At 39.0% G+C, this 17,093-nt stretch overlaps 1 protein-coding gene across 2 annotated transcripts in view; it reads left to right on the plus strand.

Moving 5' to 3' along the window:
* Slc7a11 (solute carrier family 7 member 11) overlaps positions 1-17,093 on the plus strand; it is a 78,965-nt gene that overhangs the window by 16,746 nt on the left and 45,126 nt on the right. For both annotated transcript variants that reach the window (XM_040754450.1, XM_040754451.1), the window contains exons 4-6: positions 1,095-1,220; positions 4,769-4,868; positions 11,045-11,089. In XM_040754450.1, coding sequence (XP_040610384.1) covers positions 1,095-1,220; positions 4,769-4,868; positions 11,045-11,089 — 271 coding nt within the window. The remainder of the gene's footprint in view (positions 1-1,094; positions 1,221-4,768; positions 4,869-11,044; positions 11,090-17,093) is intronic.

Genomic DNA, 17,093 nt, shown 5'->3' on the forward strand with positions numbered 1-17,093 from the left:
AATTTTCCCATTAGTTATTGTATATTGATTATATATCAGCAATTCCTAATTAGGGAACTGAGGTAATGATTATAGTATACAAGGGAAGCATGGTGACAACTCCTGACGACATGATTCCAATTTGAATGGTAAGAATTTTGCTAGTGTCTTTTTTTATGAAACTTTCAAACATTTTTAAAATCTTTTCTAAGGAAGAACACATTTTTACAAAAAGAAAGCTTATTGATGAAATCCACACGTCTGTAATAGCTGCTACCTGCTTTTAACTACACTGTGCCTATGTTTTTGTCAAGAATATAAAGTTGAAATTCCATCAGATAAGAAAAGGAAAGCCTACATTATCACCATTTACACCATTCCTTAATATTTTTTATAACCCACTTCACCCATCCATCTATTCATACAACAAAAATATGTTAGTTATCTCCCTGGCCAGGAATAGAGATGATAACTGGCAATGCCTGAATGAACAGCCATTGTTCTGCCCTTGATGTGGGTGGCTGCTTGGGAAACTATCAACAGTATCAGTAAGAAGAGGAAGGTCTCCTGGCTTCAGACCCACTGTGCATACTGAGTTGAAAGGTTCTAAGATTTTTATTTGATCAAATAGCCAAACATATATTGAAAGCCAACACTTGCAGGGTAGTTAAAACTCACCCTCACCAAGAAGAGTACTGGGTAGCACTTGTCTTGATGAAGAAGACCAAGACCTCAGAATCAGTACTCCTTACCCTTTCCTGATCAAATCCAGCACCATCATGACCCACTGGATGACTTCAGGATGAAGATATTTTACTTTATTGTTATTGCACAGCAATGTATGTTCATTCTTACCAATGTGCAAAGAATAAAACAGGCTCTCTGACTGTGCAGAACTCTTATGTAAGCCTTTCAGGCTTGAATGTATATCAAAGAGCAGTGTTAATGTGGGAGAGACTATATCTGGGGCAGAGCCTGAGATTCTGTGCTGCTTAGGTCCTGGTAGTTCATGCCAGCACTGCAGGTTTATAGATCACATTTCGACTGACAAGGACCTAAGACATCATTGTGCTCGTGGGGGTTTGCCTTTTGTAACTTTGTCTGTTTGTTTACAGCTGTGGTGATGGTCCTGAATAGCATGAGTGTCAGCTGGAGTGCCCGGATCCAGATTTTCCTAACCTTCTGCAAGCTCACAGCAATTCTGATAATTATAGTCCCTGGAGTTATACAGCTAATTAAAGGTATGGACTGAAAAGTAAATGCGCTTTAAACTGCGTATCTGCTTCTGGTCGCTTCTAACACTGACTTTCGCTTGTCTAGCAGAATCCTTAATTAGTCTTTGCTCGTGGAACTTAAACTCTGTACTGTCATCTAATTGATTTGAAAGGCTACACTGAGGGTAAGTTAGCATCTATAGTTGAATGGCAGCAAGAGAATTAAGAGGAGACCAAGCAACAAAAATAAGGTGTCTGAGAATTCTTTTGGTATAAATTAAAATTTCTTGGAGTCAAAACCCAAAGTTTAAAAAGAAAAAAACATCTCCCCAGCAAACACACACACACACACACACACACACACATATGAATTTGCTATATAGCTTTAAGTACATATCAATATATCCTTTGTTTGCACTGCAGAACTTTTCAATAATAGCGACAGATTTGAAAGATAAACGTATTTCTAAAATATAATGGAAGATGACTAATTCTATTTTCTCATTTGCATTTCCTTACTCTGAGACTAGTATCCACAGAAGAGCAGTGAGGTTTAAGAGTAACTTTCCTAAAAACAGGATCCTTATGTGACAATAAAAGAGTTGCAAAAGCTTAGCTCTTATTGTTACACTATTTTCTCTGTAAAATTTGCATTTCTGTAGAAATGGGGCAGCTTCTGGGTTTATCAGTCATGGAGCTTCCTATTTAATGAGATAAGAATGAGAGGGATGCTATCACAGAGTTAGGGTTGGCCTGGTAATGTGCATTGGCTTAGATTTGGTGGAAATGGCTGGAAGAGAAAGAGAGCACAAGGGTTTACTCAATCTGCAACAGGAAATAACGAGAATGATTAGAGCAAATCAATTGAAAAGAGGTGATGTATCGTGTGGGCATGTTAAGTATGTATTGTTTACATTGACATTCTCCGTTCCAAGAAGAGGAATTTATAGAGAAATGTAATGACCCCGCAGGAGGAGAATTCCAACAATACACAAGGCAATGACGAAGTTCAGCAAAACCATTGCCACTGGTAGAGGCACCAAACACCGAGAACTTGGTCACTGTAGCTGGGAGAGGGAACTGTTTTTGTCCAATTAATCGCTAGTGGGTGATCTTAGAGTCCTGCCAGTAAAATGCTTTCACCAAGTCCCAAAACCTCAGCCTCAGAATAAACACAGTGTGCCACTTGAACAGTAGAGCCGGTGTGTGAGAAGATGTCCCAGTTCACCATGGCATTCACAGGGCTGGCCTGCTCGTATTCCACTATGAAAGGAGGCAAAATTGTTCACACTTTCAGAGTTTTCATCTCCTGAGATGACTTTCTAGCCTTCTGTAGAGGAACGGAAGGGTGAATCCCTAGTCCTTCTATCCATGGCTGCTTTCTGGCTTTTCATTTCAGTGCAATGCCAGACATGACAGCTCGTTACAGTCTGTAGTTGGTTCTGACCCTTCGTTTATGTGTATGTGTAAAATGGAGCATGGTTAGCAGCTGACATTGCATTGCAAATTACTTGAGAACGGAGGCCATGATGAAACTCCCGAATCTTTCCTGTCAGTTACAGTACAGTGATATTTTAATTATTGCTTATGGTATCCTGAACATAAGCTCACCCTTAATTCTTGCTTCTCACACAACAGAGAAATTCCTTGAGGATATTACTGCATTTGAAGCATTTTTTAAGTACTTTGGAGACCAGTCATATTTTCTTTATTACTATGAAATTTTATGCAATTGAGATTTTAAATTTGTAATACAACCATTTGTTTTTTCCACATCTGTCTGAGACCTCAGGAAGAAAAAGGCTTCACCGATAAGTGTGGTGTGTTTATTTCTACTCTAATCAGATCGTAATTGTAGCTGGATATTGTGCATTTACTTATGAGGCTTGGAACTTCCCTTTGAATGTTACTTTCATCTTCCTAAGGCCTGTGTTATGCATTCAAAATGTTCCTGAAGCTCAGAAACAATGTGCCTCTCTACAACACCCTCAAAGTGACTCATTTGAAGAACTGTGGCCCAGTCTTTACAGTTTAGATCATTTCTCTTCTTAGTTACTAACTGCTGCACTCTAAAGAATATTCTCTCCTTAGGCTAAGGAGGTCACAGATCATAGAAGAGCACCCAACAATATTTTATTTTTAAGTGTGTGTGTGTGCACGTTTGTGTGCCTACAAATGACCATGCGCACATAAGCCCAGGTGCCTGCAAAGGCTAGAAGAGGGCATCAGATACCCTGAAGCTGGAGCAACAGCTGGTTGCTATGGAGGCTGGGAGCTGAACTCTGGTGCAGAGCATCCTCTCAAGTCCCAACAGATGTTTGTTTTCTTAATCTCAGTGTGTACATTTTCCTTCTATTAAGGCATAGAAATGTTTCAGGAAAATGGGCATTTTTGATTCACCCTGTCAAGTTTCCATAAAACTATATTTAGAAGTTGATTGCTTTGGGAAAAATATTGCTCTTGGTGTAACACAGCCATGTACATCTTGGCTTCCATCCTCATATTCTATCGCTGTGAATACTTGGTCTCATGATGTGGGCAATGGCTGATACTTGACTTACAAGACAGTGTTGTATATACATCCTCTTCCTTCTGCCTTCATGGCCCCTTTTTATTGTATGAAAAGTCAATTTTAAAATATGATCCTTTTCTGTTTGAGTAATCTCATTTGCTGTTTTTCTTTGGGGGTGGTGGATGACACAGATATTTTTTGGCTAATTTTGAATCTGTGCTTACTAACACAAATTTGGTTTTGTAATCTCTTAAACTATTCAAAAGATTCAAAGCAAGAGATACCCACTGTTCACAAAATAGAGGGGAAAAATGTGATGGACAGAAGTGTTCAGGCTACATGTAGATGCCAAGGTGGTAAAACTTGATTTGAGGTTTGGTATAATTTCTTATTCATAGTTTTAAAAGAAAATGGTGACGCAAACCAAGACAGTGTCAATAAGTTATCTCTATAAAGAAATCCCTTTGGATTGAATGGCTTATCACAATTACACTATGCTGCTAGGTGACATTGACCATAGACACTCTTATGTGAGTGGGCATGGGAACCTTTATATGAACAAGACTTTTGGGTTTCCATGGTTGATTTTGACTGCAGCCTTCCCTGCTTTAGGAGGCAGGTGTCGGATGTACTACAGGAACAAACAGCAGGAGATGTGATGTGGGGAGATAATGCAGGCTTCCTCACTCAATGCAGACTCTGAGATTTCTTTTCATCCCTACCACGTCATACTTTATCTTCTAAGAATTTTGACAAACTGAAAACTTCAATTAATGCAAGAAGCTTTAGTCTACTGTCCTCGTTAAAATAGAGGACACTCAAGCAACGGAAATGGCGTTACCTATTTTAAGTGCCACTTTCATCCTGCTGGTCATCTACAAAAGAACTTTAAAGTGGTCTAGGTGACAGGTGTGCATTTGAGACTCCTGCTCTAGCTTGGGTGCAGTATCAATAGAGTTGGCCGCGAACAGGGCAACTCACCTCCCAACTATGTATAGGGGTGGAATAAAAATAGTAACAAATTATTTGCAAAGCTCTAAAAATCCTTGCATCCTAATTGCAGGGCAAACACAGCACTTTGAAGATGCATTTTCAGGAAGAGATGCAAATCTAATGGGGTTGCCCCTGGCTTTTTATTATGGGATGTATGCATATGCTGGTTGGTAAGTGGATATCTCCAGATACTTTATTAAGTTGCTTCATTTGCCTTTTCTCTTGTTAATCTATCTTCTATCGTAGGAGTGTCAGCTTGGACCCTAGTGATGGATGAAGAAACACATCAAATATTTCTTTCCCAACTAGATTTTCATTACGTCAAGTGCACGGTGATTATTTAGTCAAAGTTTCAAGGAACATGGAATTCTCAGAAAGACCTATAGAGCCAGGAAAAATCATTTTCATGGCCATGGATATGATGCAATGGTATTAGACTGAAGGGAAACTAAGTGACGTGTGTTGGTTTCGATTCTTCTTGGCTTCTTTGTGTAACATTTCTTCCTCCTGGGATAGGATAGAACCTGTCTCAACCAAGACTCTTACAGTGTATTATGAGACAAAATGGAGCAGAGAATTGTGCAGCTACTTTCCACAGAAAGGCAGGAGGAAGTGTGAAACATATTTCTAGGTTTTACAGTTGGCTTTGTGGGAGATAGGTTCTAGTTTCTGGGAACACTTAGGGAAGGCTTCTGCAGCTTGCCCTGGGAGAACGAGAAGCATGAAGGAAAGGTGGGAGGGTACTAGAGACTGATCCTTCCTCAGAGGTCCTTCCAGTTTCCTGCAGTGCGGCAAGCCTTTAACTTACAGTGTCATTTTATGAGCCCCTGAGCAGTCAGAGTTGCTATTAGATTTAGCCCAGTGGCATAACAATAAACAAGCAAACAGATGTTTGGTTTCAACAATCAGTATACATTACTTCCAATTACTCATCAGTTAGGATGAAATAGTGCCATTGGGTACTTGGATTAGTACCCTCCCTGTCAAAAGGCCTTTGTGCTAGAGTACCATGGATATTTGTAGATAGTGGTTAATGACTTTTTTGTCTATCCGGTTATGAGGGAGAAACAATTCAGGTGCAGAAATGAGATGGTCTCAGGAGATCAAAATGGTTCCTATGATAAACAGGAAAGGGGACATCACAATGATAACTGGTCAAATAGTATGCAGCATATTCAAGGGCCTTTACACACTTCATCTAAATGCTTCCAGTAGCTGAAAACACACACAGGCAGCAAGTGTGACTGGCACCACGATGCCACGGATGCGTTTATTTCTTTCATGCTTGTCTGCCTGTGATTCGCCCCGCCCTGGCACAGCAGTGTTTTGTTGAGGAGCATGAGTCACAGGAATCAAATATTGGAGAGGAACTTCCTGTAACTAGATTGTGTTGACCTTATAAGCGTTAGTTGAAATGACTATTTCAAGACAGCCCACTAGGTGCAACAGTATTACCGAAACACTAGACGATTAGTTTTCATTGTTTTGGAGTAAACAATGGTAGTAGTTCTTTCTCCATATTTATAAAACCAACAGTGAAAGCTCTGACAATACCCCTAAAAATACTATCAAGAAACTTCGGTATCTCAGCAATTAGGTGAATATGAATTTAACATGAATATAATTTTCTCTTCTTTCTTCCTTCTTTTTTGTTTATGTTTTTGGATTTTATCTTCCAGGGAATATACAAAAGCATTCCAGAAAGCAATAGAATATGGACCCTATTAATCCTACAGATTGTGAAAATATGGCATTAGAAGAGAATCAGCAGAGCCTAGCTACACGGGTTTAGCATAGCTTTGAAGCAAAATGTGTTTGAAGGCTGTTAGGTATAGCATAAGAAGATCAGTGTAAAATATGTGTATACCCAAAGAAGATTTTTTTGCAGCCATTGTGTGCACGCTTTAGTTTTGAGTCTCAGTGGTTTTGAAGTCTTTTCACTTTTGTTCAAAGCACAACGCGGTGCTCAGCAGAGAAAAGAACTGAGTGCGATCACAGTGTTAGGAGCGGAATCAACTCCTCTGTCCTTTGAGCCTGAATCAGGGCTCCATGCCCTGGGGCAGCAGCCAAGCCACAGCGAGGGTCCCTGGGAGCCCCAGAGCAAAGTAGGGGAGGGAACAAGAGCTTTCAGCTCCAGCTGGGTGCTGGGAGCCTGTTGTACTCTGTCAAGAATGTGGAATGTGGTGATCTTCACAAGGCAGATTTGATTAATTCTGTTGAATGGAGTTTCTTTTGCCTGGGAGCACCATGCATCTGTTCCCACAGAATATTAAAACGTTTCTACCCTCGCCCCACCACCACGCGGCACTGAATATTCAGGTCACCTGCTTCATGTACGGCCAATTTTCTCCACTTCTGAGGGTTTTGAGGAGTGGTGGATTTTTTCCGTGGAAAAAGACTCTCTTCATCTTGACTTATCTTATTAATATTGCCTTTTACTGATGCTGAGTCCAAAGCACCACTGTTTTCACCTAAAATGGAGATTTACAGAAAACTTGATTATTACCCCCCCATAATCCTTGTGCCTTCACCCTAGCTTGAAGAGCCAAGAACCATCAATTTCAATTTTTTGTGTGTTTTTGAGGCTTCAGTCACCCTATTGGAAAGTAAGTCTAGGATTGTAAATGAGATGTTAGCTGATCCAAGTGGCTTAGCTGGAGGATGATAGGGAACTATTTAGCTTCATGGGTTGTTATGCTGGCTTAATGCTGCTTTGTAAAGAGGAGGAATGATCTGGTTATTAATCTACGGCCCTCAGTCTTAGAAGAAAGAGTCTGTGGTCTTGGCACTCCATAGATGCAGCTATTTCCATGTAAATGGATCAAGGTGGAGCCTGAAATTGGTCTCAAAGATAGGAACATTGGAAGAACAATCTTTTCTATCTGAATTCTCCATCTTTTGCCGTATGATTGCAAAACTGGCTTGCTCACTTGTAATTGGGGACTGTAAATGGCCACCACTCCCTGCATTGCTACAGAACAATATTTGTTTAAGTGGGGAAAGGAAAGGAAGCAGCAAACCCAGTGTGGAGATATTGTAATGAGACAGAAACAAAGCAGTTATGGTCAGGAATTGCAAGCCAGGCAGCTACCTGTTTGGACAGGAAGCATGCTAGAGCTTCTGTTGTCCTGGATACCCTGCTCTAAGAGCAGTCACCTCCCGCTGTTAGACTGAATAGGAAGAAGATACCAGCAACCCTTGGGGATCCTGAATGGAGTAAAGTTTTGGCTCTGAGGAGCACAGAACCTATCCAGAATGATGAAAACTCCTTCACTGAAACATGATTAGGGGAAAAGAAATCATTAACTCAGTCAGGTCACGGAGTCGGGTCAGAACAACTTTCATATTATTGCCAATGTCCGTATTCAGAGAAATATATCTGCCAGTCCTCCTGTGGCCTTGGGGAAGTTAACCAATTTCAATCCTGTGTCTGGGTCCAAAGCTAAGCACAGTGTGGTGAGATTTTTTTCTCTCTTTTTTTTTCACCGTGTGATAGAAAATTGGTTTTCAGTGTCTTTTGTCGCCCTCTTTAATCGGATCCTCAATGGATTTAGTCTCCCTGAAGCACCAGCGAAGAGTATTGTATGTCTTTGTGTCAAATTTCACCTCAAGAATCTGCTTCCCTTAAAAGTCATGTACAAGGCTGGGTGCTACAATGCAGGGCCAACCATAGCATCTTATGCATAGTCATAGAAAATCTGGGACAATATACCCTGTGAGTATTCTCCAGGGGCATTGAGAAGTAAACCAGGGGAAAGGGACCACTGTGGCCTTCATTCCATACTGAGACCATACAAGTGTCCTGGTTAATTTCCCACAGTGAATGGACTTTGGTACTGAAATGATCTGCTGTCCTCTTCTTCCCCTCAAACTGTACCCAAGCACTTCCTTTTTGTCTATTCTCTAAGGAAAAATATTTGAAGTCATATTCTTTTTCACAAATAGTCCTCTCTGTGCCTTAAGGTTATTGGGAAAGACAGTTCATTAACTATTAAAAAGCAACTGGCTATCTCTGACATGCAAAACCTGGCACTATTCCTTAATTCATGTGATTTATTCAGTTTTGGGTGTTATTTATATATTTGCTTATTTATTTGTATTTGTTCCCCATACTTCCTATTGCCTCAGGCTTTTAACGAACTTGTCAAATCTGTCTCAAATAGCACATTCCACAGCCCTATCTCTGGTACATTCAATGCAGAAATAGTAGCTCATTTATAGTCCACACTTATAATTCTTCTAGCCAGTCTTGCATTATATGGCGAAAGATGATGTGTGCACATAGCAAGGGTCACACTGACTGTTGCTTTTCCTATAATAACAACATTATATGCATTCTGCTATATGTGCACCTTTCTAAGGCAACAACAACTGCTGTTTTTAGAAATTTAACTTTCTAGTTGTTAAGACATATCATCAGTTTTGCATGTGTGTGTACACTTTTTATAGTACCCTTATTGCTACCATTTCTTCAGTCAATGCATTTCTAATATTGATTTATAACTTAGTTATTAGAGCTGTTGCCATCTTGTTCTTGAACATCAACTGACTAGTGAATTCAGTCAGACCAGTTTCCTCTCCTTTCTTGTAGGCTGTGGGATGCCTGAAGCATGTGGCAGGCAATGGGATAATATTCTAGATATTTGTATTTAGAGAGAAGAGAACTTGACTTTCAGACCTATGATTCCATGTGCCATGTAAGAAGCTATTTTAGCATCCAAGGAATGATAAGATAACAGCAGAAGGTGCAACTTTCATTCTGGGAGAGTTCCCTGAGCTTACAGAATGAAGATACAGCTAGTTCTTGTTGCTATGTTCAGTTGTTCTCATGAGGTTTCTTAATTTCCTTCAACCTTTCTTTGAGGACATTTAGGAAGCACTTCATAGGGCTTAAAAGACCCCTACCAGTCCCTTCTAGTCGGAAAATGAAGTCCAGCATGGAAGGCATTAGCCATGTCTCTATGGACTTGGTAGAATCTCACTATGAAGAAAGCAATCAGAATTTCTCAAGTCCCGACATTAGGGTAAGAATTTGAGATCCCATTTGGCATTGAAATGAAATACTTTGTGCCTAAAATGCTTCTTTTTACATATAATTTCCAGAAAAGTATTATGGGTCCAGAAAATGTTCAAAATTCCCTGATTTTTTTTGTTCTCAATGGACAGTGTAGTAAGTAACAATGTGCCTACAATCAACTACCTGAACATACCTGAGACCTCCTTCCTACTGTAGGCTTGTGAATCGGGTTATATAGGGTAAAACTGGCAGTGACTCTAAAGGAAGAAGTGTGAATGGAAGGTTTAATCCTTTTATTTTTGTTTGAAAGTATAAATTGGCAAATAGTATACATTTCTGAGGTACAAAAAATGAGGTTATGATTTATGAATGCAACATGAAATAATTAACTCAAAGTAATTAGCATTTCTATAACAAAGTATAGTTTTTATTTTTTGTGGTAAAACATTTGAAACTTTCTCTTCTTGGAAATTTGAGACATATAATAAGGTATCATTTCTACAAGTTTTGGTCCCTGCTCATACAGTGTGTTCTGTGTAGGAAGCCGATAGCAGTTCCCCACAAGGTTGCTCTCATATAATTTGGATTCTCTTGTTTCTAACTCCAAATTTAGAGTTACAGGAAACAGAGGCCACCTTCAACTTAATTTCTCCTCCCATGCTTTCTTTCATACTGATATGGCAGAATACTATAGCATTCCTCCCTTCCCTGGGTATAACCATTGTGCCACACTTCTGTGCTTTGGGCCAACCTTAGGTGGCCTCATAACACCTCAGCACGGGCAATGCTGTGCATTCTTGAAGGTTCGGGTTGGGGGGACCTTCCTATGGGAATGCTTCCTCCACCGTAGTTCGGGGCTGGCTGTATTCTCCTAGCTCCTGTGCCCTTTGCTGGTGCCGTACCATGTTCTTCTGAGCCATCACGTAAACTGTGAGCTTGGCATGCAGATCATGTGCTTTCCACACCCATCACCGTCATGTCTCACACATTTTAATACCCACACTGCGAATTAGTAGAAAATGTGCTGTTGAAGTTCTTATTGGTTTCCTGTTTATATCTCCCTGCATACACTTTAATTTTTATGATGTTTAGTATTTATTTATTTGGGTTTTTCGGGACAGGGTTTCTCTGTGGCTTTGGAGGCTGTCCTGGAACTTGCTCTGTAGCCCAGGCTGGTCTCGAACTCATAGAGATCATCCTGCCTCTGCCTCCCGAGTGCTGGAATTAAAGGCATGCGCCACCACTGCCCGGCTCTCTTAGTTTGATTTTAAAATGTTTAACATGTGGTGGTAAAACTTACTAAAAGTTATTTTTTTATTTATAATACAGGTTTTACCTCAATTTTATTACCGAAGAAGTAGAAAATCCTGAAAGGTAAGTAACCTTATTTCCTGTTATATTTTTGTTAAAATAAAATTTGATTTTTCTAACTGAATAATAAGCTTGAAGAGGAAACCCAGTGTGGGTCGATTAATTTCACTGTTGTTGCTATCATTGTTCTGTTAGATAAACCCATCTAAAATTTTACAATAAATGACTCCCCACAAATATATATTATATATTATATATAATCATGTGCAATGTTGAATACTAAATTGCCATATATTCTGAACATAGGAAAGAATAATGCTGTGTTTTATATAATCTATTTTACTAAACATATACATATAACATAACATGGACTCTTTATAAGTGGTTTGAACTAAAAAAGTTAATTATTTCTACATGTACCTTTAAAAACTATGTAATTAGAGAGAATAATATAATGAATGGAAAGCTGATGAAGTAAATGAAGATGTTATAGGAACCTCTAAATTTGGGAGCTCAGTGATTTTTTTAAACATTTTCTTCATTAAAATTTTGATAGAAGATTTGATGTTAATTAAACAATGTGTCAAAATAGGCTGCAAATTTAATTATTTTCATGATTTATGAATAAAAATTTGACTTTGCATAGAAAAAATGAATTATCTGTCAGTTAAACAAGGGAAATTTAAGAAATATAAAATATAATGATATTTAACTCATTTTGCTTTTATTCAGCATAGGCTATCTGAGGTGCTAAGCACCCTTTGAGGATGGTTGAGGCTTATCTGCAAGTATTTTATTGTGTTCCCCATGAATGGAAGTGTGGAAGCAAAAGCTTAATAGTGCGACTGACACCACAGCAGAGTGTTAGCTAGCAGAGAGAAAACGAGATGTTCTTAACTTTATCCTAGGATGTGTCACTCATTAAGAGTCTCAACTAAGTAAGTCCCCAGAGAGAAGGGGAGAGAGAGAGAGGGAGGGAGGGAGGGAGGGAGGGAGAGAGAGAGAGAGAGAGAGAGAGAGAGAGAGAGAGAGAGAGAGAGAGAGAGAGAGAGAGAGAGAGAGAGAGAGAGGCAGAAGTACAGAGGTGAGAAAGTACACCATTGTGAAACCAGTTGGAATCAGAGAGTGTGCCTAAGGGCTGACTGTTCAAAGTAAGATAAGTAAGATGAACTATCAAATTATGTCCCCGGGTGTCTTTAGAGATGGTTAGCTGGTTGCATTTGGCCAAATATCAGAGATATCAGAGTTTAGAACATAAGAGCCAGCAATGGGAGTTAATGTGGTGCCTCATAGTATCTGATGAAACTGCAATGCAAATCAATGTGTAATTTCAACATGAAGAAGACCAATTTATTAAGAAATATGGTCAATTCATAAGAATATTTTCATTTTTGTCACTAAAATTAAAGGCAAAGGAAATGTTTACAAAGAAGCAATTCTTAAATTTCTTGGATTATAGAAATAAATAGGTGGACCTGTCATTTTAGTTTTGTTGACTCCTTAGTGTGGGTGTGGTGACCCAGAAAAAGGACATTTTATACTATATTTTATGTTAAGCATTGACTGAATTCTGATTATGTGAAACAAGTAACTAAGACTTAGTATCGAATTTAAAGCTAAAACATTTTAAAGACACTGACTGCTAAATGTAATGTAAAAATTATTATGAAAAACAGCAAGTTATGGTTTATGGACATGTTCTGGATCACAGTATCAGTGCTATCGATGCAACCCATGTTCTAAGTTGAGTTAATAGTTTAGACAGACGTGTTTGCTAGATAAGTGTTGCTATTGTGTGTATATGTATGTGTGTCTGTCTTTAAGTGCTTCATACTGCTGTTGCATGCTTCTGACACATGGCCCTGGAATGACTCTTGGCTGAAGAAGTCTGTCCCTTAACCGTATTTCGTTTAGTTTCACACACGGATTAAGCCCATGCTTCAGTGTTTACAAACACTAGGGAAAGGTGACTGTGATGTGTTGATTAGGTGAATTTTTTCCACTGAAAAGAATTTCTTTTTTTCTGAGACAGGGTTTCTCTGTGTAGTTTTTGTGCCTGACCTGGAACTCTGTAGACCAAGTGGGCCTCCAACTCACAGAGATCCTCCTACCTCTGCCTCCATAGTACTGTGGTTAAAGGCGTGTGCCTCTGTCACCCAGAAAGAGATTTTTCTTAACTAAAAAGAAACAAGAAAAGAAAATAGGGGCTAGAAAGATGGCTCAGCAGTTAATAGTGTGTGCTGCAGAGGACTGGAGTTCAATCCCCAGCACCCACATCACTTGCTCACAACTGTCTCTGACTCTAACTCCAAGGGGTCCTGTCCATTTAGCCTTTGTAGACACCTGCATCCATGTACATATACCACCACACAGAGATGCAAAGACACACATAGTCTTCAAAGATCAAAATAAATCTGAAAAGTGAAATAATAATAGTATATGTCTTACTGGTATGCTAAGGAGTTAGCACATGTATTTAGGTTAGTGATGTTTATATTTTAATCTCCACATAATTGCTTGCTGCTACCATTATTGTTGTATCCTTGTTTTAGAGCAAGGTAAACCGTTACTCATTTAAGAGTGTTTAATAGGTTTCAGCTTCCCAAGCAAGTATCTTTTCCGTCATTTTTGAAAGGAGTATGAAAAATCGTTATATCATATTGAATACAACTCCTGCAATTTTCAGGGCTGGAGCTGAATATTTGTTTCATAATTAATCTTATTTTTGTGCAAAGAATTCACTGAGGTTTTATATTAATGGGGAGTAAGGCTACTTTATAATGTAAAAAACCAAAATACAACTTTTATAATAATTAAAAACTCACTTGGGCCGGGCATTGGTGGCACACACCTTTAATCCCAGCACTCAGGAGGCAGAGGCAGGCGGATCTCTGTGGATTCGAGACCAGCCTGGTCTACAGAGTGAGTTCCAGGACAGGCTCCAAAGCCACAGAGAAACCCTGTCTCGAAAAACCAAGGAAACAAACAAACAAACAAACAAAAAACTCACTTGGTTCTGGAGAGATGGCTCAGCAGTTAAGGTCACATGCTGCTCTTCCAGAGGTGACAAGTGAACTTCCCAGCACCCACACCAGACAGCTCACAACCGTGTGTAACTCCAAACACCTTTAGTTCCTTTCAGCACCTATACACAAGTGGTGTACATGAGCAGACATAGACACATGCACATAATAAAAATAGATCTTTAAAAGGAATTATAAAGCAGTACTCTAGTGACTTGTTTTTCATTCATTCATTCATTTTTAGATATAACAAAATAAAATAAATAAGATAAAAAATTATCACATCAAAATTGGACAAGACAAACCAATAGCAGGAAATTAGAAGGCACAAGAGTCAGAGACCCACTCATTCACACACTTAGGAGTCTCATCAAAATGATAAACTGGAAGCCACAATATATACGTAAAGGACTTTGTGTAGACTGGAGCAGGCCCTGTGCATGCTGCTTCAGTCTCTGAGAGATCATAGGAGCTTTTATCGTGTTGATTTAGAGGGCCTTGTTTTCTTGGTGTCCTCTGGCTCTTACACTCTTTCTACCTCCTCTTCCATTGGGTTCCTTGAGCTCTGAATGGCAGAATTTGATGAAGACATCCCGTCTAGGGCTGAGTGTTCCGAGGTCTCTCACTTTATATGTAGTGTCCGGCTGTGGGTCTCTATATATGTTCCCATATGTTGCAGGAGGAAGCTTCGCTGATGATGGCTGAGCAAGGCCTTGATGTATGAGTATAGCGGAGTATCAACAGAAGTCATTTTATCAGTAGATTTCTTTTCTTTTATTTGATTTTACCCTAGATCCCTGGGCTATCTAGCCTCAGGTTCTTGGTCACCCAATTAGTTGGGTATGGGTTTCTTAGGTTAAATTAGTTGTTAGTTGGTTGCTTCCACAAGCTTTGTGTGACCATTGCCCTCATGTATCTTGCAGTCAATACACCGCTGTAGATGAAGGGGTTTGTGAGTAGGTTAGTGTTTTTGTTTCTCCTTTGACAGTGTGCGGAGTACTTCCCGCTTTAAGGATACTGTAATGTAGGGATGAAGCCTCTGTGTAGGCACTGGCTTAACCTCTTCATGTTCAATGAATTGTTCAGGTATTATTTTCAGCAATGAGCCTTGCCGTCAGTGTGGAGAGCAACCTATACATTGGCAACAGCCTGGTTTGCTTGGGGATTCCCATAAGACCTCTTCGGCCAACAACTCAATTAGATGTAACCCAACATGCTATTAACTGCTATGAAATCTCTCTAGTACTCTAATACAGCATCTTACTTTAAGGTCTTAATACATGAGATTTCTCAGTATAGGTTAAGAGTCTCCAGAATTTTGAGGTCTTTATGAGACAAGTTGAAGAACAAAAGTTTTGATTCCTTTTTCTTCTTTCACATGGGATAATTACTTAAGTAATCTCATTTAGAGAGCCCTGGAAAACTTAACCAATATATTCATCTTCTCTAAATTAAAACATGATAAATCCCCAGACTTTCCTAAGTACACAGTGAAGGTTAATGTCATATTCTGTATTTATCAACCAAAGAAATTCTGAGTTTTGATCATTTTCATTAATGTTAGGTTTTAAATTGACAACTTGTGACCATTTTAACAGTTAGCACAGGTCTTTTCAAACTGCATTTTATTTTGAGAACACAAGAATGATTTGGGAACTATTTAGAGCTAAGTATCAAGAACAGATGGCGCAATTATATGGATCTGGTCCAAAAGCATACTTTCTATTATTTTGTAGGTGGACACGGGTTCCAGAATGCCTTTCATTACAAGGGAGAGTAATTACAGTTGTGTCTCCTTTGTGATGCGGCAAGATAAATGTGTTTCCTAATCATTCACTGGTGCATGCATCCAGGTGTGCCGAGACATGCAACCTTGCTGGCAGCTGGTGCAATGAATCATCAGTCAAGGGTATAACCCTTTTACTACCTCTTCCATGTGAGCAATCAGATCTTCCCCAAACTAATGGAAAGAAGGTGGTAATTAATTTAAGCCAGTGAAAATAGCTGTGCAATTTTACGGAGGTGGAATAAAGAGTGAAATTTCATGTCAACCAACTACTCTTCTCATGTAATCTCATTTTGAGACATCTCCTAGATTACCTAACATGGCACTATGAACTCATTTCTTAGCCATCATAGGCATGCCTCATAAAATAGTTCTTAGGTGCTATAACAAGGGAGAGAACAGCCTGACAATAATGTCTATGCTTGTGTTTACATTATGTTATAGTTAAGAAATTTTCTCATGACCTTTTTTCTTTAACAATACTTCCCTCTCTATAAATATTAGTGCTGGTGTATGTGCACGTGTGTATGTGTGCATACGGAGACCAGAGATCTTTGTTGAATGTCTTCGCTAATCCCTCTCAACCGTCCCTAATCCATCTCAACCCTGAGACAGGGTCTCTCACTGAACCCAGAGCTCACCAATTGACTAGACTGTCTGGCTATTGAGCTTCAAGGATACTCTTCCTTGTCAGTGATGGAATTACAGGCACCACAACACCTGAATTTTATATAGATGCTGGGTTTCTGAACTCAGCTCCTCAGGATTGTGTGGCAGGCACTTTACCAACTGAACCATCTATTAAACTCCACTAAATTTTATAACAACACAAGAAATAAGTTTTTTTATATTGTCTTTAATAATTATCTATGAGTCATCAACCAACTCCACAAAGACATGTATTAGAAATAGTACTATTTCCAGGGACATTATAAGTGTGTAATATTTGGACTATGAAGGGCACAGAATTCCAAGGAATCTAGTTTGGAAATATAATCTCCTCAGATGGCATGTGGAATAATAATGACAGATGACATATTCAGAGTTTTTTAAGAATGTGTTTTGGGAAATATAATGAGTTTTGCCTCATGACATTACTTTTGTAGGGAATATCTCACACAATCCATCATTGTTCAAAAAGTTACATAGTACAAAGAACATATCATTTAGATGTATAATGTTTGAAATACTGTTCATCGATTGATAAGTCATGTCTTGTGTTGATGAAAGCTAAGAAACGGATTGCTTTTGTTTGACC

The sequence above is a fragment of the Mesocricetus auratus genome, unplaced genomic scaffold, assembly GCF_017639785.1.
Source record: "Mesocricetus auratus isolate SY011 unplaced genomic scaffold, BCM_Maur_2.0 Super-Scaffold_100011, whole genome shotgun sequence".
Lineage (NCBI taxonomy): Eukaryota > Metazoa > Chordata > Mammalia > Rodentia > Cricetidae > Mesocricetus > Mesocricetus auratus.